This window comes from Gopherus flavomarginatus, chromosome 2 (assembly GCF_025201925.1).
Source record: "Gopherus flavomarginatus isolate rGopFla2 chromosome 2, rGopFla2.mat.asm, whole genome shotgun sequence".
Taxonomy (NCBI): domain Eukaryota; kingdom Metazoa; phylum Chordata; order Testudines; family Testudinidae; genus Gopherus; species Gopherus flavomarginatus.
The window spans coordinates 80,019,448-80,047,092 of NC_066618.1; the positions used below are offsets into that span (position 1 = coordinate 80,019,448).

General features: G+C 42.7%; 2 protein-coding genes and 1 non-coding gene across 20 annotated transcripts in view; all 3 read left to right on the top strand.

Moving 5' to 3' along the window:
• GGCT (gamma-glutamylcyclotransferase) overlaps positions 1-27,645 on the top strand; it is a 63,135-nt gene that overhangs the window by 30,342 nt on the left and 5,148 nt on the right. For 5 of the 8 annotated variants that reach the window (XM_050938548.1, XM_050938546.1, XM_050938545.1 and 2 more), the window contains exon 4: positions 26,950-27,085. The exons of 2 other annotated variants lie outside the window; for them this stretch is intronic. In XM_050938548.1, the coding sequence (XP_050794505.1) occupies positions 26,950-27,085 (136 nt within the window). Of the gene's footprint in view, positions 1-20,386; positions 20,533-26,949; positions 27,086-27,645 lie in introns of all 8 variants that reach the window. One more of the 8 variants, XM_050938542.1, reaches the window with a different exon arrangement.
• The window catches only part of NOD1 (nucleotide binding oligomerization domain containing 1), a 94,480-nt gene that overhangs the window by 7,044 nt on the left and 59,791 nt on the right, over positions 1-27,645 (top strand). For 3 of the 11 annotated variants that reach the window (XM_050938338.1, XM_050938329.1, XM_050938337.1), the window contains exon 2: positions 7,558-7,895. The exons of 3 other annotated variants lie outside the window; for them this stretch is intronic. In XM_050938338.1, the coding sequence (XP_050794295.1) occupies positions 7,680-7,895 (216 nt within the window). In that variant the 5' untranslated portion in view covers positions 7,558-7,679. Of the gene's footprint in view, positions 1-5,377; positions 5,451-7,557; positions 7,896-13,382; positions 13,558-27,645 lie in introns of those variants that run through there. 5 more of the 11 variants (XM_050938327.1, XM_050938339.1, XM_050938335.1 and 2 more) reach the window with 5 other exon arrangements.
• On the top strand, positions 21,321-21,393 carry TRNAE-UUC (transfer RNA glutamic acid (anticodon UUC)). The gene has a single exon. It is a non-coding gene; the product is annotated as a tRNA-Glu (tRNA).

Genomic DNA, 27,645 nt, shown 5'->3' on the forward strand with positions numbered 1-27,645 from the left:
TCATATACTATGAATTTGTCGTGCAATTTTTAAAAATTTACACCTCATTTCTAAATTTATCTTTAAGCATGTGCTCATGCCATGACCTCAGTGGGACTTTACTTTATAAACATATGCTTAACTTAATGTCCTAATTAGGCATGCTTTCCTGAATTGAGACCTTAGATACTGTCATGAAGGGTGCTATGGAAAAGCCTAAGATAAAAAAGTCTCTGACTCCTACAACTAGTTCAGCTAGTGATGTGTCATAGTTGTTATTTTCAGAGTCAGTAGGAATGGTTTGTTGTGGACAATCAGAACAGAACTAATATGGGTTGGATTTTTCATTTGGTTTAATTCTTTAAAGAGAAACTATTAGTTTTAAATTAGTTTTTCCTTTACTTTAAAAACAAGAGACCAAGGGAAAACCTGCTCTTCAGACTGATTTTCTATGCTTCCCCATCTTGTATACTCTCTGCCTGTGATTAGGCAGTTTAATCAGAAACCATACTTAATGGATTAAATACTTTTCATGCCCTTATTGCAGGCCTTCACCCCTTTCCCTGTTGCATGTAAGTTAAGAGGCTCCAATAAGATCTTTTGGCAATAAGTATTTACACTATCAATGAACCACAATATTCTTCACTACCAGATTAGGTGAGCTTCTTGCATCACCAGGCGAGGGAATGGCAGGCATGAGCAGCAGTTGTGATGGGATTTGAGGGAAACACTTTGAGCAAAAAGAGGATGTGAACAGTAGAAAGCAGAGCCAGTTTTTTTTGACTGCACAAAGATGACCATTTTAAAGAGCTGTTGTAATCAGCAGACTGACTAACATCAAAATGGGATCATCTTACTCATCCTTGTGTGACTCCAGCTCAGTGATTGTACAGCACCTTAGTGGAAGTGCTAAGTATATTGTATCTACTTACTATGGCAAGTCTTCACCTGTGTCCCCCTTTCACTTCTCTCTCGCCCCAGTCCCCTCCCATCTTCCATTATCCCCAGCAATTCATGCTCCTTTCCCTCTGTTTCCAGCATTGCTATTGTTTTGCCTGTCCTACAGATCCTTTCCACCTTCCTATTGTTCTAATTCCCTTCTCTCCTTTGCTTTTAAACTCCTTGGATGATCAGTCTTCTCCGTTGATTGCTCCTCCTCCAGTTCTTTGAGCTCATGCATTCTGGCCTTCGCCCTGTTCAATCCACTGAAACTGCTGTCCTCAAACTAACAGCCTGTGCAGTCGGTTACTCCATCTTCCCCTCCTCCACAGTCCTCACAGCTGTTCCATGGTTATGAGGCTAAGCATTTGTAATGCTCCTTCAGCCTTTCTTCATAAGCTTTTCTGATCTCATTCCCTTCACTGACAGAGTTCCCCAAGGCTCAGTCTTTGGCTTTCTCACTTTGGGTGATCTTCTTTGAGACCACTTGATTCAACTCATATCTACACCCAAGACTCTCAAATCTCTCTCTCCATCTCCATCTTTTTGGTAACCTGTGCAGTCCCACCTCTCTGTCTGTCTCTGGATATTTTCTTTCAGATGTTTCTATCCCACCTCAAGTTCTGTATGTCTGAAATCAAACATACGCTATTTTTTACACATACCCTTGCCCCTCTGTCAGTTCATTACCCAGGTTTGTGGCTTTGAGGTACTGTAAGCGAGTGGAAAGTTTACATCCCATAAGTTTTAAAATCCACCCTTTCTTCTCCATCCTTGAAAATTCTACCTTCTTTCTGGGTGTTTAGGCCACTCAGATCTACGTATATATGTATCTCTGTTTTAGCTAGCCCATGCTGATATGTTTTGTCTACTTCTCAGAGAAACACACATTAGCTGTACTTGCAGGCTGGTGTGGTAGGGTTGCTATAGGAGGAGTTCCACTTGCATATCAACTGAGTGATGTCTTACTGATGGATGGATCCTAAAATAGCCACTACTAGCTCATGCTCCAAAACGTCTGTTAGTCTATAAGGTGCCACAGGATTCTTTGCTGTTTTTACAGATCCAGACTAACACGGCTACCCTCTGATACTTGACACCATGCAAGGCACTGCATTTAGCCGTATGGAATGGAAATCCATCAACCTCATGAAGAAACTTGCACAAATCATCTGAGGAAGTGGGTATTCACCCACGAAAGCTCATGCTACAAAACGTCTGTTAGTCTATAAGGTGCCACAGGATTCTTTGCTGCTTTTACTAGTCATAAAACAATCCTGAGGTTCAGAGGTCACTTGAGGATTGTTTGTATTCATTAACCCTGTCACAAATGCTGCATCAGTTAAATAAAACATTTCTTGACTCCAAAATTTTTCAAAAGCTATTTAATATACTAAAATACCTGCCATTGCCTTGTATCCCCAAACTTTTCCAGCAGCATTCTACATGCTGGATAATTGCATTGGGTCTGGAGCCAGCAACTGGAGTGGCTGAGATGGATGCACCTCTGAGCTTAGCAAGTGGATTCTTTCAGCACCTATTTCTAATTTGTAAAAAGTTTCACACATCACCTTTAAAAGTAGTGTGTGCGTGTAAAATTGATTAATAATCAAACGAATATTGCAAGCTTGTAATGACAAACACACAATACTTCATAACAATACAAGACAAAGTAAGACACATCTCAGAAGACGTAATAGTAGATCAACTGTGTCAGATACTGTTCCTGCTACAGAAATGGCCCATGGACATGCAGACAAGTGTATAGGTATGATGATGTCACTATACTAGCCCTGGGGTTTAAGCAATGAGTGAATAAAGAAGATTAGGTTAGCAAGAATTGTACTACCTAGTTTCTAGTTGCAGGCTCTTCTGAACAGTGACTGTATGTGTATAACAACTGCCACAATGGGTTTCCAATCCTGATTGGGGCCTTTGGGGCATTATCACATCTTGAGGGTTCTGTTTTAGTAACATTTTATGGTCTGTTTTAGTAAGATTATATAGCTGCTTTAGTTTATGAATAGGACTAGAAGGTTCATTACACACTAATACAATGCTCTGCAAGACCGATTAGCTTTTCCAAGAAGCAATCAGTTAAGGTGTTTTTCTAAACCTTGTCCTGATGTGACATTTGACGAGTTTATTGTGGTAGCTGAAGACACTCATTTTTACTGTTTAATTAGACTGATACGTGCTTTCCAGAAAACCCAGCACCTACATTCTTTCAGGGTTAGCCTCACCACTGGACACATCAGGACTAATTAGTGTTGCCAATTCTCACAATTTTTTCCCTACAGTCAGGGAAACTCAGCCTCTCCCACCTACTGTGAATAATGGGATAGCTCTTCTCAGTCCCCTTCCTCCCCTCTTCTTCCTTGCAGCACCCAGCCTGGAAGAGGGGAGAAGGGGAACCGGCTGCAGGCACCCCAGGCCTGAGAGAGGGGTTGAAGAACCGCAGCAGTTGCAGGAGGAGCAGAGGTGGGGCTGGGGGGCCAGAACTGATGTAGGAGCTCAGGGCCAATGTGGGCACAGGATTAATTTGAGGATTGAGGGCAGAATTTGTTGCTGAGCAGGGGAATTAGGAGATGTGGCTGTGAGAGAGCCGCAGTGGGGCCCAAAATCACATTACTCAAATAACTTGGGAGAGTGGGCAGCACTAGTTGTGGCGCATGTGCTGGGGTGGGTAGGCGATGTTCAAAGCACCCAGCATACCCTCTTTTTAAAATGCCTCATGATTCTGGGGACAATCTCATGATGTTTTGGGGTCTGTTTTTTTTTTAACCTTTAGGGTTGTCAGTACTGCTCCTGATTCCTTCAGCAACAAGTTACATCCAATTGTCAGATTCATAGAATGTTTATATTGCTAACTAGACCTGGAAGGAGTCATAATTCATATTCCATAATTAATATCATTCAGCATCAGACCCACCTAAATCTTTGTAAGAAGAATTTGCACATAATCATCCAAGTAATGAAGCTATCGATTTGAAATTTGTGCAGGCACTGGCTAATCAATTGCCCCATTCGTGGTTAGCTGGATACACAATATGATCACTAACACAGATGAGAGAATTGTGTGCTAAGAAAAGGCCTGTTAAAGAATGCAAATCTTGGTCTCATTGCTATAGCCAATGTGGCTTCTGGGACAATCAGAACTGTACATCATAGCATGCATTAAATCAGCCAGCCTCCTTGCATTAATGTTATATGTCCTTGTCTTACAGTGATGAGGGTCAGAGGCCCTTTTCATCAGGATAAGCTAGTGACATTTCCTCAATCAATATGTATGGCTGTGAAGCTTAAACATAGCTCTGGGGAACAGGAATGAATTGCTCTTCTTTAAACAAGGGCTGTGACTACATAATTGCATTTTTTGGATATCAAATACCAGCTATTGTATCTGTCAGGTAACTGATAAAACTGGATTGTAATTAATTACTGTTACTTGTACTTAAATAGCAATATAATAAAATATATGTAATTACTATTTTGGTGCAAGCACTGAATCTACATTTAATTTACTAGCTGAGAACCAGACTTCTTACAAGATCACAATCAGATCCATTCTAAATACCTTTGGAAAATTTGCAAATTGAACTTGAATTGCATTCTTGAAGTATGCCCTACAATTCCAAGGTGGAAAATGTTGGGTGAAATCTTGATGCGGCACTTCCAATGAGATTTTTGTGAACACTTTTTTAGATTTCTAATTGTAGTAATAGTAGAAAAAATCTCCCTCGCTTCTCTGCAAGAAATCCAGTGTAGCTGCTTCAAAGTGTATATAATTCCCCAAGACAATTACAATTCAGAAAAGCTTTCCACACCTTTCTCACCCTCTTTCCCTTTCCAGATATAAATAAGGCCTTATCCACACTGGAGATTTCATCCATAGTGACCAGACACCAGTGCAGACTCTCAGCCCTTTACGTATCCACACTAGAAGCTGCAAGATGCACCAATACAGCTTACCGTTGCTTGAAACTGGGATAAGCTGTGATTCACACTAGTGCAGTTTGTAATGACTTTGCCTATCTACACTAAGAGCCAGATTCACAACTGGTGAAAATTTGCATAGGTCCACTGTCCCCCAATAAGCACCTCACCAATTTACACCACCTGAGAATGGGACAGTACTGCTTTTGCACAAGTGCAGCTGCAGTACTGATTAGTCATCAGTGGCTAAAACGGGGGCTAATCCCTAGCCTAGACAAGTTCTAAATGTTGCACATTCCTTTAGGTGTCATTACATTCAGTGAAACAGTCTGACTAATGTTTTCCGCCACAAGTAAGTGATCTGTGTTTATTAGATAAATCCATCTTCATTACACCATTCATGTTACTCATGCAGCTGGGCTGGCTGGTTCCTGATTCACTTGGCTTCCTGGAAACCATGTTGCCATTTCTCTGTGTCAGAAGGCTCTAATTGTGTAAAAATATGAACCTTGATGACTAAACCATTTTTCAAACACCACTTCATTCTAAAACTTTTGCAAGCTTTCTTTGAAGAGGCACTATCATCATAATATATGGTCAGTAAAAACATCTGTAACTCTTTTAAGATATTATACCAACCCCTGAATCCCTAGATCATTTTTGTTGTAATATTGTATTATTATTATTATTATTTTATTTTATTTGTATTGCTGTAGTGCTTCAGAGCCCCAGGCATGAACCAAGGACCCCATTGTGCTAGGCTGTACAAACACAGATCAAAAAGACAATCCTTGCTCTAAAGCAGGGGTCTCAAACTCAAATGACCACGAGGACCATGTGAGAACAAGTACATTGGCCTGAGGGCCACATTACTGACATCTCCCCCCTGCCGCTCTCAGCCCCGCCCCTACTCCACCCCTTGCCTGCCCCCATTCCAACCCCTTCCCCGAAATACAGAAAGGAGAAAAGCTGTTGTTTTGGTTTTTTTAAAGGAAAAGGAAAGGGCTCAGGAGAGGAGAGATGGTGCATAATTTCTGCATATGCCCACTTCCATACAGAATATGATCTGTGTTAGGAGATGGACATATACATGTATGGGTTTTCTCTCTTGCTTCTCTCATCTGCCAGTTGGTTTCATGTGGAACTGGGCTGGTAGATGGGGAAGGGATAGAGAGGTATGAGGAAAAGATGGGAAGGGATGAGAAAGGGACGAGAATTAAAATCAGATTATCAGCCTCCTCCAGAACTGGTTTGGTTTTGGCAGCTTTCTTGGTATGGATGTATTAGGATGGCTGACCAATGAATTACAAGCATGTGTACCTAGGAATGCTGCTTCACAGCCAGCGATCACGTGGTAGCCAAATGCTTCATTGAAGTGATAAGATCGGCAGTAACAGACATAAACTGGAATATGCAGCCAGATCATCTTAAAAACCTAGCTAGAGACAGCTCTGGGTGGTGCTCAGTCTATACAAAGAGGCTGTGTCAAGGGCGCCAGAAGAGGAGGGGCTATGCCTTCTGACTTTTTACTAGCCGTAAGGGTGAACAATGGCAGAGAGGGAGCAGAGATGAGTGAGCAGGGAGTGAGGTCTTGGGGGGAAGAGGCGGCACGGGAGCAGGGCCTGAGGGGAAGAGGTGGCATGGGAGCAGGGCCCTGGGTTTGAGCTCTGGTGGGCCCCCTCCCTTTTAGGAAGTTTCCACCGCTCCTGGGCTGTATCCCTTTGGGGTTTGCTATGATGATGTGCTCAATTAAAGGTCCTCAGTTTTTGTTGATCCTTACAGTTGGGATCTTGTCTGTATTCTGTGATTCCACAGCTACTTCATTCACCCCTTATCACAGCATTGTAATCCAGGATCTAAGCTACCGCTTATGGGTTTTGGGGAAAAAACAAACAAAACGTGGTGTTAGCCTGTATGGTTGCAGAGGTAACTTTGAAAAGTGGACCAAGTCTAAACCAATGCAATGATATTTCCCTGAGTCTGAGCACAGTGTGAAACAATAGTTCTAAGAGGCGTGACCTGCCTCTGGCATCTCAATTGGGTGTTAATTCTGAAACCTACAGGAGCTAATTTAATTGTCAATGTTATTATTTGACTGCTGATTGCTTTTGCAGAAACATGCAACAACGTGATCTTCCCACCCCAAGCTGTCTCCTAAATCTACCCAGATGCCAACTCCCCCCATTTTTAATGTATCTGAAGCTGTCACAGGTTCACAGGGCCTTGTCTGTAGGCAAAATTTTAAACAGATTCTTAACTTTTTGTAGTAAACGAGAACTGACTTGATCTGTAAGAATTACTGCTTTATGATGCAATGTCACTTTGTTTCCTTTCTTTCCTGCCCAAAGACTTTTGGACAGATGCCCTATCTTATCCACTGAAGCATAAAAAGATATCAGATATTCTATCATGCACCAGAGGACAGCAAATAAAGCAGACAGAAATGCAGCACAAGGCAGAATACACTACACTCTTTATTATAGAGTGCCGTGTATGCTTTTGTTAGCCTTGACCATTAGGTAACCCTTTGCCAAGAGCAATGTGAGTTCAGGTGCTAGGGTAGGAAACCAGTGTTCTTGGAAGATGAGATTAGCAACTGTATTCTTGAAAGACTGGAAATGTTTTGTTTGATTGGTATTTGAGGAGTATGTCTCTACAGCTGAATGTTCTTTTAATAGATATTCTATACTGTTATCTGCACAGGTCCAATAGTGTGAAGAACAATCTTTGTTTCACTTGAATTAAACTCCATGCCGATTCCGTGCTGCAAATCTCCAGTCGCTCAAAGATGATGTTAGAAGGAGCAGCCTCTTGCTATCTTAACAATGGAAGGTCAGTCTTGTGCTAACACAGAGATTGTCCAGCAAGAACCCTCCGGATCAAGTCCTCCACCCTTCCTTAACTTGCTGAAAATACATCGAGAACTTTTAGTCAGCAAAATCCGAAACACCCAGTGTTTGATTGACAACTTGATTAAAAATGAATACTTCTCTACTGAAGATGCAGAGATTGCTGCACAGTTTCCTACTCAAGCCGACAAGGTACAGTAACTCCTCGTTTAACGTTGTAGTTATGTTCCTGAAAAATGCGACTTTGAGCAAAACGATGTTAAGCGAATCCAATTTCCCCATAAGAATTAATGTAAATGAGGGGATTAGGTTCCAGGGAAATTTTTTTCACCAGACAAAAGACTATATTTTTTATAGTATATATACATACATACACACACACACAGTATAAGTTTTAAACAAACAATTTAATACTGGTACACAGTGATGATGATTGTGAAGCTTGGTTGAGGTGGAGGAGTCAGAGGATGGGATATTTCCCTTACTGCTAAATGATGAACTAGCAATTGGCTGAGCCTTTAAGGGTTAAGTCTCTCACTTTACAAGGCAGCAGTAATGAGGGAGGTATGCACATTTCCCCTTTAAGTACACTGCCTTGTTAATTAGATCAGTTTGCTGAGACTGCAGATGCTCCTGAGCCCTGGTGTGTCCCCCCTGCTCTATGGAAGATGGGGTAAGCGGGGTGCAGGAGCAGGGGGGAGGGGGACACTCTGACATTAGCCTTCCTCTTCTTTCCTTCCCCCTCCCCCACAGCAAGCAGGCGTCTTGGGGAGCAGCTCCAAGGCAGAGGGCAAAAGCAGCGCATGGCAGTGGGGGGAGGGACAGCTGCAATGCTAGCCTGCTGGGCAGCTGCAACACAGGGAACTTAGGGGAGCGGGGAGCTGATAGGGGGGCTGCCAGTCCACCCTGGTTCCAAGCCCCCACCAGCTAGCTGCAACGGGCTGCCCTTCCTGCAAGCAGTAGACAAAGCAGGCTGCTGCCAAGTGACATTAGAAGGGAGCATTACACAACTTTAAACAAGCATATTCCCTAATTGATCAGCAACGTAACACTGAAACAACGTTAACTGGGATGACTAAGTGAGGAATGACTGTATATTCTTATTTCACTAGCCAGCTTTAACTTTTGATTAGCCATGTAAAACCCCACAAGTTGAAGTGTATCTGGTAACTTTAGCTCAACTATCTTTTAGGCTTCTGTTGTGTTTGATAATCTGTCCAGTTCCTACTGGGCTGAGTTCCCATCTCAGGTATCACTGCCACTAGTTGGCACTCTAGAGGGTAGGCTCAGCACAGAGGCTATTGAATGGGTAGGGTGACTGAACAATTCTCTCACACCTAGAGGTGACCCTACCAATGAGGAGGGTCATTGCTGAGGCAATCTAAGGAAGTTTACACAGTTGCTACCTTTGCTCTGTGGATAACCAGAGAACACCAGTCAGCAAGGCTGCCAGTCCAGCACCTTTGACAAGCACTGGATTGACATGGAAAATAAATGAATGTAAAGACCATTATACAGGGCTGAAAATCATTGGTGTATTTGGGCAGTGAACAGCTGGAGTGTGGGGCTGGAGTAGACAGACTACCTGGTTACCAACAAACTGAGGATTTGATTGTCAAACTACAGAAGCAAACCCTATGGGATGGGACTTTCAGAAGCACTCAGTGTTGGTCCAGCTCTGATTTTCTTCATTTTACCATCAGGACCCAGTATTCATTTAGGATTTGAACAAACTCCCGTTGAAGTCAGTGGTAGCCGTTCTACTAATTTTAGTGGGAGGTTGATTGTCTCTCCACTTCTGGCCATGCTGCTCTCCCTGCAGCCTTCGAAGCAGCTGCAGCTCCGGGGCTGGCAGGCTGCAGCCATGCCACTTGGCCCCACCCCACAGAGCAGTCTGTGGCCACGCTGCCGGAGCACACTGCAGCTGTGCCGCCCGGCCCAGCCCTCTGGAACATGCTGCAGCCGTGCCACCCAGTCTGGCCTACTGGAGCAAGCTGCGGCCGTGCTGCCCAGCCTGCTGGAGCAGCTCCAGTCAGGTCAGAGACTTCCTGCCCTGGCTCTCTCCAGATAATGTGGGAAGGGATGGGAAGTGGAGAGTGTGGGGGTCCTGAGCTAGGGGTGGGGCCATGTGGGGGGTGGTCATAGGGGTTACCACCCCAGCTTCTCCCCCCACAAAAAATTTCCCCACCAGTTGCTGTCCCAGCCCATCAGGGTAAGCAGCTGGCGTGACGGGACACTTTGTTTACTTAGGTTTACCTCTGTGTCTGCGGATGCTCGAGGTAAACAGACCATCTCGGCCTGCCAGCGGCTTATCCTGATGGCCCGGGAGCCAAAGTTTGCTGACCTCTGAATTATAGGGTCGGTTTATGAACGGGTTATAAAAATTTTTCCATTTTTACTTATCCATCTTGAGGGAGTTGGTTTATAAACAAACCAGCTTATGATCAAGTATATACAGTAAATCTCTGTAAATCTGTTTGTTTGCAGTTACAAGAAAAGCTCTAAGAACACAGATTTTTTTGTAAATTGATGATGTGAGCACATCTTTAATTGCATACCTATACTGTTTAGAGCATTGTTACCATGCAAAATACTTAAGAGGGAAATAGAGTTTATTTCACTGTGACATAGGAGGGTTCATAAGTTGGTCCTAGTTTAAAGAGGGGAAAATGTTCATTTTAAAATTGTAGTCACTTTTTCTACACATACTCTTCTCTTTAAAGACCTAAGAGCATTCTGTATCCTCCTTCATGAAATTGGGAAAAACCTTGATATCCTCACACATTTTGGTTTTAGATTTTTGTCTCCAGGAGGAAATATTAGCAAAAATTGCTTGGGTTTCCAATTCTTCCACAAGAGAAAATGTTCCAGGCTTTTTTTCCTGTTACAGTGATTTAATACAATACCTGACTCTGACTTCTTTTATGAACCAGTTATGGAGCCTTAGAAGTTTCAGATTTGTGTCACAGCTAGAGGAGAGTGAACGACAAAAGAGGCAGGGTCCTGCGCTTCATTAATGTGCAGATTTCCCTAGGATAATAACTCTTGTTGGTTAATGGACATTGTACCTGTGGTGCTTACTTTGTGTAGCTAGCCAAAGCTGGGAGTTGAACAGTGGTGCATTGTATAATCATCTTGGGTTCTTTTTTTGTTCAGTAGTATAATATAGTAATAAAACAGTCAGTCATATACAGAAGGGAGCTTTCAGCCGAGGCAATGTGTACTTCACAGGACCAGTGGGAAGTTCAGTTTTTGGGCCAGATTGCCTGATCTCCCACAGAGAATCCTGCAGAAGGGACCAGAAGTGGCTGGAAACGCAGGAATGGAAAAACCCACAGGAGACAGCTTGGAGGGAAGGATTCAGTGAGGATCCTCTCAGGGCCGGCTCCAAGTTTTTTGCCACCCCAAGCAAAAAAATTTTCCCATGCCCCCTGGCCCTGCCCCAGCTCTGCCCCTTCCCTGTCCCATTCCAACTCTTTCTTCAAATCCCCGGCCCTGCCTCCTCCCCCGGGCACGTCGCATTTCCCCTCCCTCCCAGGCTTGCCTGGGAGGGAAGGGGGAGAAGCGGAATGGCGGCGCGCTCAGGGGAGGGGGTGGAGGTGAGCGGGGGGGGAGCAGTTCCTCTGTCCCCCCAGGGTTACTCCCTGCTGCCATCCTCGCGCCCCCCACCACTGCAGCTCACCTCCGCTCCGCCTGCTCCCCTGAGCACGTTGCTGCCGCTCCTCTTCTCCCCCCTCCCTCCCAGGCTTGCCACAAAACAGCTGATTCGCACGGGAAGCCTGGGAGGGAGGGAGAGAAGCGGAGCGGCAGTGCGCTCGGGGGAGCAGGCGGCAGTGGAGTGGATGCAAGCTGGGAGGAGGGGTTCCTCTGCCCCTCCTGGGTTACTTGCTGCAGCCCTCCCCATGCTCCCCATAGCTCACCTCCGCTCAAGACCGGCTCCTGGCTTTTTGCGTCCCAAGCAAAAAAAAAAAAAGAGCCGGAGTGCCTCCCCTTGGAAAGTGCCACCCCAAGCACATGCTTGGAGCGCTGGTTCCTAGAGCCGGCCCTGGATCCTCTCATGGAGTCCCCCCTCCACCCACTCCATATTGTTTGTCAGGGGAGCAGAGTTTGACCCCGGAGAGTGAGCTGCAGGCCCATGCCTAGACCCTGTGGTTTTCATGGGCTTCTACAAGAGGCCCGGCCTGTCTGCATGGAGGCCCCATTACCTCTCTGTGCCCCCAGCAATTCCTGACAGGGCAGTTCCATTGGGCTGAACTATCAGGAACTCCTTCCCCCATGGCTTCCTCTTACACCGCAGCTCCCCAGGATTTCCCTTGAAGGAGAATCCCCACTATCGAGGGGTCTCTGTGGAAGAAGCTAATGCAGCCCCTGAGATTGTTTCCTGATGCGACCACCCACATTTACGTTTACCAGGGCTCCATTCTTTGTTCCTTTTCTTTTTAAATTGAAACAATTTGTAGCTGTAAGCTTTGTTCACATGAAATATCTCTTGTTTGTAGTTTTCTTATTGAATATCTGAGGTGGAAGGAAAAAATAGATTGTCCGAGGAATGTTTGCTGGCTACAAGTAGGTTTTATCGATGTTTGTCATAAGAGAGTTGCCCCACTTTTGCAGATCCTGAACTAGAAAGTGCAGATTTCAGACCAGAGGACTTGGGTGAAGGTCTTTAATATTTAAAAATCCTCTTTTTATTGTGCTCTGGTGTATTCTATCCTGCATTGTGGGTTCTCTAGCTCATGAGAGGCCAGAGAAAAGTTGCCTCAGAGATTAAGGAATTTGGAAGTCCTTTGCCTACTGTAGAAATTGAGGTTGTGATTAGCAGGAATGGAATCCAGTCCATAGAGAAGTATCCTTAGAGCAAAGGCCTGTACTCTCTAGAAACACTTGCACTAAGGTTGTCACATGCTGGTTGCCCTCTAGATCCACCCACCAAACCTAACCCCTTCCATCTATTAGCTGGAGTCCAACTTTTTTGCTAGTGGGTGTGGACATTAACTCTCCTATGGCTGCTGAATGAGAGGGGCATACAGCATTGCATGCACATGCACGCTGTCTCTCACCCCCCATGCAAACCCCCATAGCATGGGCGGGGAGAGGTGGTCTTGCAGAGTTAAACTGCTATGCTTAAAGAAGGAAGAGCTTGTTTGATTCTGCATTCAAGTCCAGAGAGACATTCTGCTGTCCACACTGCTATTCAGGCTAGATTCTGATATAAAATTAAATAATGCAACTTAGCCTCAGAAATCAGAGGACCAGGCCAGGAGGTCAAATATCAGTTGTCTGGTTTCATTTAATATGGGCAAGATTTGAAATCTCCTGCATGACTGTGGTAACCACCCAGACCAGGAATTTCCTTTGCATTCTACACTATGGAGCAGCCTGTGTCCTTTATCTTTATAGCTGGTATATGTACACAGCTGTAATAATGAGCCCAAACTAAAACGTCTGATCCAAATCAGAGTTGCAGGTCCAGCCTCTTTGTAATGCCGGAATCCAAAGACACTGAACTTTGGGATGGTTCAGGTTCAGATCCAGATTCTGACATCCCAGCTTGGGAGCGTAGACTCTAGGATTTGACTGGGGTCCCATTTCCAATCCTGCAGCAACTCAAAGCATTTCATAAATGTAACCGATACACAATCCTACGTATTGCTAACATTCTACGTGGTATTTCTTCAGGTTCGTAAAATTCTGGATCTTGTTCAAAGCAAAGGAGAAGAAGTTTCAGAATATTTCATCTACATCCTGCAAGAGGTCTTTGATGCGTATTATGAACTACAGCCTTGGTTGGATGAAATAGAATTCCACCCTTCACAGAATATTCAAAATAAACCTGTTGTAAATACAGATCCAGGTAGGAAGAGGTGTAAGAGCCAATATGCAGGTCAATTCTCTATAGAAAACATGTCTCCAGAGAAATGTATGTTAATATTAACTGGATTAATTTCATCTACTGATTAGCCTCACTATTAGTTCTGATTTTCCCAGCCTTGGGAACCAAGCTTTAAAAATATGTAACCAGGGATAGACCCTACATTGTGTTTCTTGTTTTCAGTCTGAGTAATATGGGGTGAGATTTTTATCCCCTCTACTACTGTCTGTGGCAACATACAGGTGTGACAGGTTGGATCACAGAAACCCCCTTGGGAAGTGCCAACTGATGTGCCAAGACTACTTCTGGCCCTGCTTTCCCTGCCAGCTCGGGACTCCAGCACCCTGTCCTGTTGAGCCAGACATGCCAGTCTGCTCCAACACCAACCCAGGGTCTGAACCACGTGCCCCAAAACTGCAGACTTAACTGAAAGAATCTTACAGAAGTGTTCCTGTCTTTAACACTCAGATGCCCAACTCCCAATGGGGTCTAAACCCCAAATATATCTGTTTTACCCTGTATAAAGCTTATACCAGGTAAACTCATAAATTGTTCACCCTCTATAACACTGATAGATAGAGATGCACAGCTGTCTGCTCCGCCCCTCTCCCCCCCCGGTATTAATACATACTCTGAGTTAATTAATAAGTAAAAAGTTATTAAATACAGAAAGTAGGAGTTAAGTGGTTCCAAGTAATAGCAGACAGAACAAATTGAATTACCAAGCAAAATAGAACACACAAGTCTATGTCTAAGAAAACTGACTACAGATAAAAACCTCACCCAGGCCATGTCTACATCTAAAATTTTGCAGCGCTGGTTGTTACAGCTGTATTAGTACAGCTGTATAGGGCCAGCGCTGCAGAGTGGCCACACTTACAGCAACCAGCGCTGCAAGTGGTGTTAGATGTGGCCACACTGCAGCGCTGTTGGGCGGCTTCAAGGGGTTTAGGGGAACGCGAGAGCAAACCGGGAAAGGAGACCAGCTTCGCCGCGGTTTGCTCTCGCGTTCCCCGAACCCCCCTGCAAACCGCAGGGAAGGAGACCTGCTTGCACGGGGGTTCGGGGAACGCGAGAGCAAACCGGGGAAGGAGACCAGCTTCGCCGCGGTTTGCTCTCGCGTTCCCCGAACCACCCTGCAAACCGCAGGGAAGGAGACCTGCTTGCTCGGGGGTTCGGGGAACGCGAGAGCAAACCGGGGAAGGAGACCAGCTTCGCCGCGGTTTGCTCTCGCGTTCCCCGAACCACCCTGCAAACCGCAGGGAAGAAGACCTGCTTGCTCGGGGGTTCGGGGAACGCGAGAGCAAACCGGGGAAGGAGACCAGCTTGATTACCAGAGGCTTCCTCAGGTATGCTGGGATACCTGCTTATTCCACGGAGGTCAAGAAAAGCGCTGGTAAGTGTTTACACTTGATTACCAGCGCTGGATCACCAGCGCTGGATCCTCTACACCCGAGACAAAACGGGAGTACGGCCAGCGCTGCAAACAGGGAGTTGCAGCGCTGGTGATGCCCTGCAGATGTGTACACCTCCTAAGTTGCAGCGCTGTAACCCCCTCACCAGCGCTGCAACTTTGTGATGTAGACAAGCCCTAAAAGTCTACAAATCCTGACTGGCTAGGAGTTGCATTTTTTTTTTAAAACAACCAGTGTTAGCAGATCAAACATTGTTTTAACAATGAGGAAAATTGTGCTGAAGTTGTCCTTTAAGCAGGATCTAAATTATCAAGCAGCATAAAGTGTAATGCAATGAAGACTTCAGCGAACTCCTTGGAAAAATATTTTGCTACATAAGGGCACTTCTTCCTGAGAGAGAACTCTCACTGAAACCAATAAGAGTTTGGCTGAATTGAGAATGTTGGTTAGGACGTCATATGCTAGAATAAAGAGCGCCAAAGATGCAAATGAGAGCTCTGAAAGAGAGAGATTATTAAACAAAATTTTTTATTAGGAGCTAGTTAAACTCTTAGAATCAGAAATATTTACTTTAGTCCAACAAGTTACTAACTTCTCATTTTCTTTATGCCTCAGTATTGTAATATGTGTGGTATTCTTTGAAGGTTCTGCTACTCAAAGTGGTGTTGCACACAAATTTTAACAAATTTCACTGAGGCTGGAATGACTTACTCTGCAGTTTTGTCCTGGAGTCCTGGACAAACTGGTGGCTGAAAGGAAACTGGGACAGCTCGGTTCCCTGGCAGATAAATAGATGGGTGCAAGCCTCTCCTTCCCCAGGAAGAGGGGTGGTTTTTTCGGCTCTCGGCGAGCTAAGATCATGCGTAGTCCCTTTCAGAGACAGGCCTAGCACAGTTCAAGGCTTCTTATGCTGTCTTGTCTGGGTATAAAGGGAGTTTTTCATCAGTGAACTAAAACTTCACATTTCTTGCAAAAACATGATTATTTTGCTGGTTTCACTAGAAGTGGTGAGTGGATTATTTGTGCATATTTAAGTTAGGGTTGAAATGCACTGACAAAGCCTTGTTGGGAAAGCCTATTAACCTCAGCTGAAGCCAATACTACTATCACTATCTGACATCTGCAGGCAATACAATCACTCATAAATTTGTCATAAAATAACAATTACAATTTGTTTTGATTTTTTTAACGTTTCCATAGTTTTTAAAAATACATTCCCATGCAAATAGTTGCTTTAACAACAAATATACCTTCCCTTGCGCATCTGAAACCCAGGTGTTTGTAGCGGTAGCGATGTGAAAGTGACTGCTCTCCAAACTAAGAGAGAGGCAAAAAGTAAATGGATGATAGTGACACAAGGTTTTTTTTAAATAATTTTTACTTTGACCTCAGATTTTACTACTAATCTAGGTAATGAAATTGATTTGTTTACAATGTCTGACTTAAGCTGAAAGTATCCCTTTTAATGTTAATCACCAAAACTAAGGCCATGTCTACACTAATACTTATGTCAGCAAAACTTTTTTTGTCAGTCCGGAGTGTGAAAAACACCCCCATGAGCGCTTATGTAACTCAGGTGCACAGCACTATGTCAGCCAGAGATGCTCTTCTGTGGACATAGCTACCGCTGCTCGTTGAGCTGGTTTTATTATGTCGACAGGAGAGCTCTCTCCCATCAGCATAACACAGCCACACAAGCACTCTTACAGTGGCACAGCTGCATCGGTACAGCTGTGCCACTGTAAGCTTGTAAGTGTAAACATGGTTTTAGTGAACGTACCTTCCATAATTTTGGGATACAGTAATCTTAATGGTCTAGCAGCTGGGATGTATTAATAAATTTTCATGGAATTTGTTAAACAGCTATCAAATGTTAGTGTATAAAGCTTTCTTACACAGTATTTGTTGTTTAAAGCACCTTTGTGTAAGAAGTTAATGTAATCTCCATGATAGTTAAATAAACTACCTTGCTCATTCAGATTTAAGCCACTGATCTAGACTTACAGTATAAAAGATCTTAACAGTTGCATTCTTTGTTTATATCAACATATCTGTTTGAATGACTTATGTATGGTGGTCAAGTGCCAACTGGAGGGAAAGACGAACTCTATCAGAGGGAGTCTGAAAGTTCCAAAGATTACTGTGATCAATATCTAGCATGTGGTCATAAGTGTACTCATTCAACCACCAGTCTTCTGGCAATTAGCGCCTGATCATCTGAAATGTTGAGCACTGTCAAATATCACTGACAAGTCAAAAATGCTCAGCACATCAGAGGCTTCTCAGCACCTGGCAGGATCAGGCCCTGAAGGAGGAGTTGAAAGTAGCCAAGTGCAGTATCTCTAGCAAAAGAATGTTTGTGTGAAGACTTCATGCCCAATTGCAGCCTTCAGTTTGTTTACTTTCAGGTTATGCAGTAAGCATATTATGTAGCAAAGCATGTGAACTTGTTCTGATCTGGCTCTCAATATCTGGTGGTTTAGAACAGACCTATGTCATAGCTGTACAGTGTGCTAACACAGGCTCCCTTTTATCCACTGCTCCATAGTGATTCAGTTATACTGTGGTTCAAAAAGAACGGAGATCTCGGAATGAAAAGGCACTACCCAGATTAACAATTGACTTCTGGTAATTTCTGTACAGTGAAACCAGGTACGGCTAGCAAGACAAAACCAGCCTTGAAATAAAAGGTTAAGGATGCTGAACAGGAGTGTTAGCTTTCACAGAGAGAAGCAAGACAGCAGTGTGTAAAAATGAAGCAATCTGAACTTTGGGGGTGGGGCTCAGGGAGTGGACATGAGTAGTTATGGTACATGAACGAGAGAAAATAAGGAACACAAGCAACAGACAACTAAAATTGGATCAGCATTTAGGAGAGAGGCAAAAAAATGAAGGGCATGAGCCCAAGTAGTGCTAAGAGCCTTTATTGCTGTTAACTCCCATAGGCACTGGAGGGGCTAAGCATCTTGCAGAATCAAGTCCAAAGTGGTCTTAAAACAGGAAAAGCTTAAAACGATTGGAAAAATAATTAATTTTTATAAGAGTATCATCAATGTGTTCAGTTCTGTAAAAACCAGAAAGACCACCTCTTTAAGGGAAGAAGGGCTCAATCCTGCAAACATTTGCCCATGTCTGTAACTTTATGCCCATGATTTCGGTGGGACTACTGGTGTGCATACTGTTACTCATGCTTGAGAGTTTGCAGGATCTAGCCTGGAGTCTTACACTCTGAAATCAGTCTGTAGCAAGTCATAGAATGGCTGACAATTAGCATTCATGTAGGTATGTTTCTGTTTTAGAGAGCACTTTGAGAAAAGTTGCTTTTCGGAGGGTTTAGTTGCACTCTTTCATATATGGGGCATATTTTGCAAAACCACCTGTTGCATCCTCATGGCTTATTGAAAATCAGACAAGAAGCTCCAAAGTGTACAATTGATATTTTTTTTAAGCCCTTCAAATTTCAGAAATATTTTTAAAGATCTGTAAGAGGTAGCTCACTTCAGAAATTAAAAACCTTAACATAATTAAACACTTTAAAGGGACTTCAAAATCTGAACTATAGTCAGTTTAAAAAAAGGAGGGGGTCACAGCTTAAAAGTAGTTGAACAAACTTTGCTTGTTCTTGAGTGATCCAGTCATTGGTGTTGGTACAATTACATTTTCTTACTTTTCTTTAGAATGTCACTCTACAGTGCTGCTGGATGAAAAGCCCACACAAACTGGAAACTGGCTGACAACTGATTAGTCACTCACCGTTTCCATGATGTGCTGAGTGCTGTTTGATGCACAAAGTAAAACTGAAAAAAAATAGGAGGAAAAGTTTTACTGTATTTTATTTTACAGGAAACTTTATAACAGGGGTCTCAAACTCAGTTTACCTTAGGACCAGTGCCAGTCCTCAAATCCTCCCAGCGGGCCAATAATGTCACTGAAGATGGTGTTCAGAAAAGAAAATGTTTCTATTGTGTTTTTTATTTCGAATTTCTTAGAACTAAAAGAAGTGTCATATAACTTTATAAAATTCTTCGCCTGCCAGTGTGTGTTTGGTTTTTGCTAGACACGTGGCAACGCTTCAGTTCTGTCAGTTTGTTGATGTTTGGCCTCAGTGACTGAGCAGTTGAAACCTTCAGGGTTGCAGCAAGGTGTGCATCAGATAGTTGTAGTTTGACTTGTTTATATTCATTGTGGGGAAAAAAGTGATGCCTCTGTTGCTGACTCTACCTGGCAACTAGTGATGATATCTCTGTCCCTCTCCCTCAGCCATTGGGAGCTGTGAGGGGCGGTACCTGTAGCAGACAGAGCCGGGCAGCGTGGCTGGCTGCATGTGTCTCCTGTGCATGCGCAGTGGGGAGGTTATCAGGCCACAGATGGCCCTTGGGCTGGGACTTTGAAACCCCTGCTTTACAATAAAATTAGGTTTTACTTGTGAGAACAGGAGGTGTGTGAGTTCTAAAAGAATCTCAATTTTGTACCTACAGCGGGTTTTTAGAAAAAAAAAAAAGAAAGAAAATATCTCTTAGAAGTCTCACCTATTGTTTTTACAGGTAACTGAAGAATTAGAATTAGAAACTTTTTTTCAGTTTACTTTGTGCATTTGATAGCATTTTCTGCCTACTCACTTCTGTTGGTCAATTTCAGTTCCTTTCTTTTCTCATACACTAGCAGGATGACTTCTCACATGCCCTGCTCGGGGCAGCACAGATGCATGCTCTTCCTTACTTCCTTCAAGAGGGTGTTCCTGGGTAAAAGCAGCACCATAAGCTGAGCAGGAATAAGCAGCTGAAAGGCATGTACACAGAGAGGAAGGGGACAAAGAGGAGTACTTGGCTGTAACAGGTTTGGTGCTGTGGCTCTCAGGCCCACCCAAAAACCCTTCTAAACCTTTGAAGGGCAGCAGAAAACCGTTACAGAAATAGGATTTTAACTTCAGAAAGTCACTGACATCCCTTTAATGTTACTGTATTGTATTTAATGTAGAATGTGTCTATTACATTGTGATGAGGTTGTGGCTCTTTCTCTGCCAGTCCCATTTTCTAGCAACTCTTTAGGAGAATTGTCAGTTGTTTGGCCTAAAATATAAAGATGTACCCAGATCTGGGCCAAATTTCACAATGCAGCTCCATTGTCACTAAAAATGAACCTACCATACCTTTCTTCCTTTCCCAAACCCATTATTTTTCTTGGGGCCTGCTGAAACTCCCATTGAAGTCTGCAGAAGGTAACCAGTGGATTGAAGTGGGAGCTGGATCACATCCTTAATGAAGGAAAAGTGACTTCCTTCCTTGTGGCTATGCTGGCTCTTCTTGTAGACTTTGCTTAAGCTAGTACTTTGTTAAGAAAACCCACATCACTGAGTTTAAGTAAGAATTGATCATTTGTGTTGGTTTAATTTGCAGGATTTTAAACTCATTTTTGGCAGTCATCAAGGCAAAGCAAGCTCTTACTGGCATGGAGGTACAGCTACCATTGTTCAAAGCCCTGGAGACGAAGTGTGGGGAGTAGTATGGAAAATGAACACTAGCAATTTAAATTCGCTGGATAAGTAGGTGCATTTTAATGTCTTGTCACTTTAGAAAGCAAGCCAAATGCAATGGTTATTTTTCAGTAATCAATGTGGTGGGTTTGTTTTGGATAAGGGAGAACACATTGGATTCTGAAACACAAATTTAACTCCAAAATTATCTCTAACGCGTTAGAAGCTGATAAACTTAACATTGCTTTAACTTGAGAAGCAAAACAACTTTAAAGAAAAGCTTTAATATGAGAAGGGGATTCTGAACTGTTGGACTGAACTTAAATTCATGTCAGTCACTAAAAATTGTCATCTTTCCATATTTGCTAATTATTAAAGCTCTTTGAGGCAAGGTTTTCTGCCTTTGCAGCCGATTATCTGTTTTGTCCTGCGGTGGAGAGGAGATGATACTGAGTTTGACTTTGTGATTTCTATGTCAATAGACTGATATGAGCACCATGTTGGGACTTCATCTTGGGCTCTAGCAGGAGGCAGTAGAGAACAAGCTCTCCAATGTTAGCAAAGAGAGCTCTTGGAAAAGCCACTTATACAGCAATTTCCTAAGTTTGCAACAGATTTCAAAATGTTCACTTTGAAGTTAGTCCCAACTATGAATTAACTAGGGAGCAGAATAGGAATCTCTTGTAGCAGTTAAATAAGGAGCATGGGAACTGTGATTCAGCAAAAAAAAACAACGAGGAGTTCTTGTGGCACCTTAGTGACTCACAAATGTATTTATTTATTCATTGTGGGCGAGGGATATCTCAGTGGTTTGAGCATTGGCCTGCTAAACCCAGGGTTGTGAGTTCAGTCCTTGAGTCCAGCTAGCTCAGTTGGTAGAGCATCAGACTTTCAATCAGAAGGTCCAGGGTTCAAGTCCCTGGTCAGGTGAACAGGGAACATTTCCCTGTATGGTACTCCTCCAGTCCTTGAGGGGGCTATTTAGGGAACTGGAGTAAATATCTGAGGATTGGCCCTCTTTTGAGCAGTGGGTTGAACTAGATGACCTCTTGAGGTCTCTTCCAATGCTGATATTCTATTCTTTGGGCATAAGCTTTCATGGGCTAGAACCCACTTCATCAGATGTCTGAAGTAAAAGATACAGGAGCAGGTATAAATACTTCAAAGGATGTGGAGTGCTTTACTAAGCATTAAGTCAGTCTAACAAGATACATAAATTAACAGCAGGATACCAAGGGAGGAAAAATAACTTCTGAAGCGGTAAGAGAGTGGCCCATTACAGACAGTTGACAAGAAGGTGTGAGTAACAGTAGGGAGAAATTAGCATTAGGGAAATTTGTTTAGATTTTGTAATGACTCAACCACTCCCAGTCTTTATTCAGGCCTAATCTGATGGTATCCAGTTTGCAAATTAATTCCAGTTCTGCAGCTTCACGTTGGAGCCTGTTTTTGAAGTTTTTTGTTGAAGAATTGCCACTTGAGGTCTATTATTGAGTGACCAGGGAAACTGAAGTGTTCTCCTACTGGTTGTTGAATGTTATGATTCCTGATGTCAGGCTGACTTAGAACAACGGTTCCTCAGCTCTCCTCCCCTTATGCCCCTACTCTACTTGTGCTACGTTGATGACATCTGGACCCAGGGGAAGGAGGCCCTTGAGGAATTCCACCAAGATTTCAATGATTTCCACCCGACCATCAATCTCAGCCTGGACCAGTCCACACAAGAGGTCCACTTCCTAGACACTACAGTGCTACTAAGCGATGGTCACATAAACATCACCCTATACTGGAAACCTACTGACCGCTATACTTACCTACATATCTCCAGCTTTCATCCAGACAGCATCACACGATCCATTGTCCACAGCCAACCTCTAAGATACAACCGCATTTGCTTTGATCCCTCAGATAGAGACAAACACCTACAGAATCTGTATCAAGCATTCTGAAAACTGCAATACCCACCTGGTGAAGTGAAGAAACAGATTGACAGAGCTAGAAGGATACTGATAAATCAGCTACTACAAGACAGACCCAACAAAGAAAGTAACAGAAAGCCACTAGCCGTCACCTACAGCTCTCAACTAAAACCTCTTCAGCGCATCATCAAGGAACTACAACCTATCCTCCAGGACGATGCCTCACTCTCACAGACCTTGGGAGACAGGTCAGTCCTCGCTTACAGACAGCCCCCCCAGCCTGAAGCAAATACTCACCAGCAACTACACCACACAACAAAAACACCAACCCAGGAACTAAACCCTGTTGCAAACCCTGGTGCCAACTCTGTGCACATATCTATTCAAGGGACATCATCATAGGATCTAGCCACACCATCTGGGGCTCATTCACGTGCACATCTACAGGGGAATATATGCCATCATGTGCCAGCAATGCCCCTCTGCCATGTACATTGGCCAAACCGGACAGTCTCTATGCAAAAGAATAAATGGACAAAATCTGACATCAGGAATCATAACATTCAAAAACCAGTAGGAGAACACCTCAACCTCTCTGGCCACTCAGTAATAGACCTCAAGTGGCAATTCTACAACAAAAAACACTTCAAAAACAGACTCCAATGTGAAGCTGCAGAACTGGAATTAATTTGCAAACTGGATACCATCAGATTAGGCCTGAATAAAGATTGGGAGTGGTTGGGTCATTACAAAACCTAAACTTAATTTCCCCAATACCAATTTCTCCCTACTGTTACTCACACCTTCTTATCAACTGTCTGTAATGGGCCATTTTCTTACCACTTCAAAAGTTTTCTCCTCCCTTGGTATCCTGCTGTAATTGATTTATCTCGTTAGTCTGACTTAATGCTTGGTAAAGCACCCCACATCCTTTTATGTATTTATACCTGCTCCTGTTTCTTACTTCATATATCTGAACTGGGTTCTAGTCCTCAAAAGCTTATGCCCAAATAAATTTGTTAGTCTCTAAGGTGCCACACAGGCTCCTCCATATATATATTTTGCTGATACTGACTAACACAGCTACCACTGAAACCTGTGATCGGTCATCTCAATTATCATTTCGAAGGGTTTTTTATTCTGCTGACAGTAGCTCATCTCAGTTGATTAGACTCTTCCAGTTGGTATGCATACTTCCACCTTTTCATGTTGCCTGTATGTATAAATATCTCCTGTCTGTGTGTTCCATTCTATGCATCCGAAGAAGTGAGCTGTAGCCCACGAAAGCTTATGCTGAAATAAATTTGTTAGTCTCTAAGGTGCCACAAGTACTCCTGTTCTTTTTGTGATGATTCAGTTATCCCTCCCAATGTAAACCTGTCCTGCCCTCATTCAGTGATAACTTAGATAGCTCTGTCACCTATCAAATTGCCTGCTGGAGAGCACTGAGGCAGTACATGGCTAAGAACCTCAGAAAATCGTCCCTCTCTTTTGCAGGTGCCTTAAGGATTTAAGTATCAAAGGGGTAGCCGTATTAGTCTGGATCTGTAAAAGCAGCAAAGAATCTTGTGGCACCTTATAGACTAACAGACGTTTTGGAGCATGAGCTTTCATGGGTGAATACCCACTTCGTCAGATGCATGGATTAGAATTTAGGAGCCCAACTTTAGACACTGTTTGGAAATTTTGACCAGAGCTCTGTACTTCTTGTTTAATTACAGCTCTTAGTGGCCTAGTCTATAAAACTGAAATTTCAACTTGCGCATTAATGGTATGTAACGAGTCTGAATCTGCAAGGGGCTGAGTGCTCTCAGCCACCACTGACTTAAGCACCTCACAGGATCAGGCCCATTGTGAATGCATTCAGGATTTGAGGAATAAAATTGTTTCCAAGTTTAGTTTGGAGACATTGGAATTAGATTAAATCTGAGCAGTAAATTACCTTGTGTACTTCTCACTGGGGAGAAGTCCTCACTTTCTTCTCTGCACCTTACTGCTCTCACTAGTGATCATACTATAAGATCCTGTCTCTTTTTTGTACAACATCTTAACTTGCCATGCATGCCTGAAACCTAAAATACTTCACAGAGCTAAAGATCCCATAACTATTTCTGTCTGTGAGGGAAGATACTGCCCTTACCACTGTCAGGAAAGAATAGGTTGACTGATAAATAATTGTAATTTGTATTGTGGAGTTTTAAATCACTTGCTCTTACTTTTTAATCACTTTTAATGTTAGTGAAAGGTACCTGATTGGCTGCTCTGGAAACTCAGTTGTTCTAACTCAACAGAAAAGTTACAGGATGGGCATTATCATTGCTGGCTTGCTCCTCCGACAGTTCATGAATAGGTCCTAAAGGTGATCTTCAAAAGGAAAGAAACTGGATTTGTCCTCTTGCTTCTTTATGACCTATGAAGAAAACATGATTAAAAAAAACAATGCTAGTCTTTTCACTAGATACTCAGTTTTTATCTACCCCATCTTCCTAGTGGTCTGGTATAATTATGATGGAGTAACCATGAAGTAAAAAGCGATAGGAAACTATTTTTATCAGATGTTAAAAATTCACTTTTTTTGTGTTAATATTAACTTTTTCCTTTTCTGCATTCCTTGTCCTCTAGAAATAATTTAATTACCAGGATTTCTACCTGTTAAAATACTTACGTTGGCTTTTGTTCTGATAACATGTCAGTGTCCTTTTAAGGACTATGGCCCCAATCCTGTAAAGGCTTACATTATGTCTGCACTATGGACCTTACAGCTGTACTGCTACAGCTGTGCTGATGTAAGGTCTCCTGTGTAGCTGCTCTTTGCTGACAGGAGAGAGTTCTTCTGCCAGCATAATTAAACCACCCCCAACGAGCAGCGTTAGTGATGTTGGCAGTAGAGCCTCTCCTGCCGACATAGCACTGTGCACAACATCACTTTCGTTGGTGAAATGTATATTGATCAGGTGTGTGGGGGGGAGGGGTTCACACCCCTGACAGACACAAGTTTTTGCTGACAAATGAGCTAGTGTAGACAAAGCCTTAAATGTGTAGAGTTAAGCACAGACATCAAATAGTCCTGCTGAAATCAGTGGGACTGTTTGCACTTTGTAGTCACACACATTCATAAGTGTCTGCAGGATTGGGACATAGTTATAGCTAAAAATAGATTAACTTTTATGTTGGATGATTAAACCTGAAAAATCCAGTTTTACTTTTTACTGTGTTCACTTTTTCTCAGCATGAACAATGAAAATAGTCTTTGTTACTTCTGTTTTTTTGCATAATGCATAGTCAATTTCACTTTTAGTTCCTCATTTACTAACTAAGCAATACAATTCTTGGGTTTGCAAACAAGGAAGAGGAATCTTTGTGTCTTTACTTTCCTTGGTATTAAACTTCTTGGAGATAGTTCTCTTGATTGTAAGTTTTTGGAGGTTTTGTCTTAGCTTAAAATTTACATTTCATAAGTTTGTTTGACCTGACGCTTCTTCTTTTAAATCCCAGCAAAAGACACGATTGGTCTCTCATCTTTCTTCCCCTTATGACCCAGAAATCTGTTTCTAAAGTTTACATTCCGTTTGTTGGTAGGCTGCAATCTTCCTGTTAGTTCCATGCGGCACATGGGTCTGCCTGCAGTGAGCCAGCTGGGGCCGTACTCTGCTAGTAGATGTTGTTTTCATTTGAAAATATAATTTTGTAAGATACGCGGATACCATTGTGATAAATAGTGCTAAAACTTAGACAGGGTATTCTAAGTGGTCACATTTTTACCTGTCATGTTCAGCTAAGCAGTTAACTGTCGTATCTAAATTCTGTCCCTGATCTCATGACGTTTGAACCATTACTGCAGCCCATTTATTTAGATTTGTATTAGAAACTACTTTTAACGTTTTAGCACTGTGTTTTTAATCCACTTTCTTCCCTCTGCCCTTGGGCAAATCTTTCTTTTGAAAGAAACTAGTTATGGCAGTTCTTGATACAATCTTGTAGCTCATTGCTATTGTGCAAGTTCTATGTACAAACTACAAGGTCTGGGCATGTCGATGGGTGTGCTGGGTTGTTCACAAGGATGTGCGTTGCCCAAGAACTGTGGGAGTTTCCTCACTTTAGAATTATCTCTGTTTAAAAATAATTAAAGGGGCAAGGTAAAATTTTGCAGTTTCATTATCAAAGTGGAACTTAATGATTCTGGCATTGTCTTTTAATTCTGATCATTTTGTTGTGTGCATATTGTGGATTTTCAAATTTTATTTATATACCAAACATTAAGCAATTTCCAAGAAGTGCAGAAAGTAATGTTGCTGTTAACTTGCATGGTTACAGGGATAGACTTGCTGTTACGCTATTTGTTCAGGATCTAAAAAATAAGCCAATGGTATTGTTCACTTTTTGATTTCAGTACTCCAAGATTCAAGTATTGATCAAAATTATTGGAATACATTAATATTATTCAGTACTGCAGCCGAAAAGCCACCTTGCATTTAACATGCTAAAACTCACCTATTCAAATACATGTTAGTTTTCTCCCCTGTATTGGTGGTTCAGAATGAAAGGAAATGTTTTTGATTCTTTACAGGCAAGAAGGAGTTGCAGGTGGTATTTACATTCCAATAGAAGTTAACATTCCAACGCAAGAGGGAAAAATACTGACCTGTCGAAGTTATCAGATGAGTGATTGTGTCTGTGATCTCCCATCACCACAGTACAAAAAAGTAGGCATCATCTAAAAAGGGTGTGAACTGAAGTGGATATTGTATTACTGCTTGCCATTTAAAATAGTCTCTTACAACAGCATTTGCTATATAGCAGAGTCCCTTAAAATAGCATTTCAATTACTTCCAAATGTATGAAACCAATACATCCCTATTGTTAGTCTGCTGACTTCAGTGAAACTAAACAGAAGGTAAATCTGGGCTATTGTTCGTGAAGCATTTGCTCTTATCCATGAATTGCTTCTTCCTTGACACATTTGCAGCCACCTGTGAGCTTGCACCAGCTGCTCAGAAGCAGTAAGCAACTTTACAAAATAGTTTGGAATAGAAAAGATCACTGTACTAAACTGAAGCCACAAATGGAATTTTAGTGGGCAGGACTTAATGTCCTGACCTGGAATCTGGCAAGGACATAGATATTAATATCTCCACTCTTGTAAAAAAGTGCGATAGACTCTTTAATGACTAAAGGTACTTAGTATCTTGGCTTGACGTCTCCAGCATCATAGGCCCTGTAACACTGTTCTGGGGCATTGGTCTAGTACTTCTTCTTAGGGTAT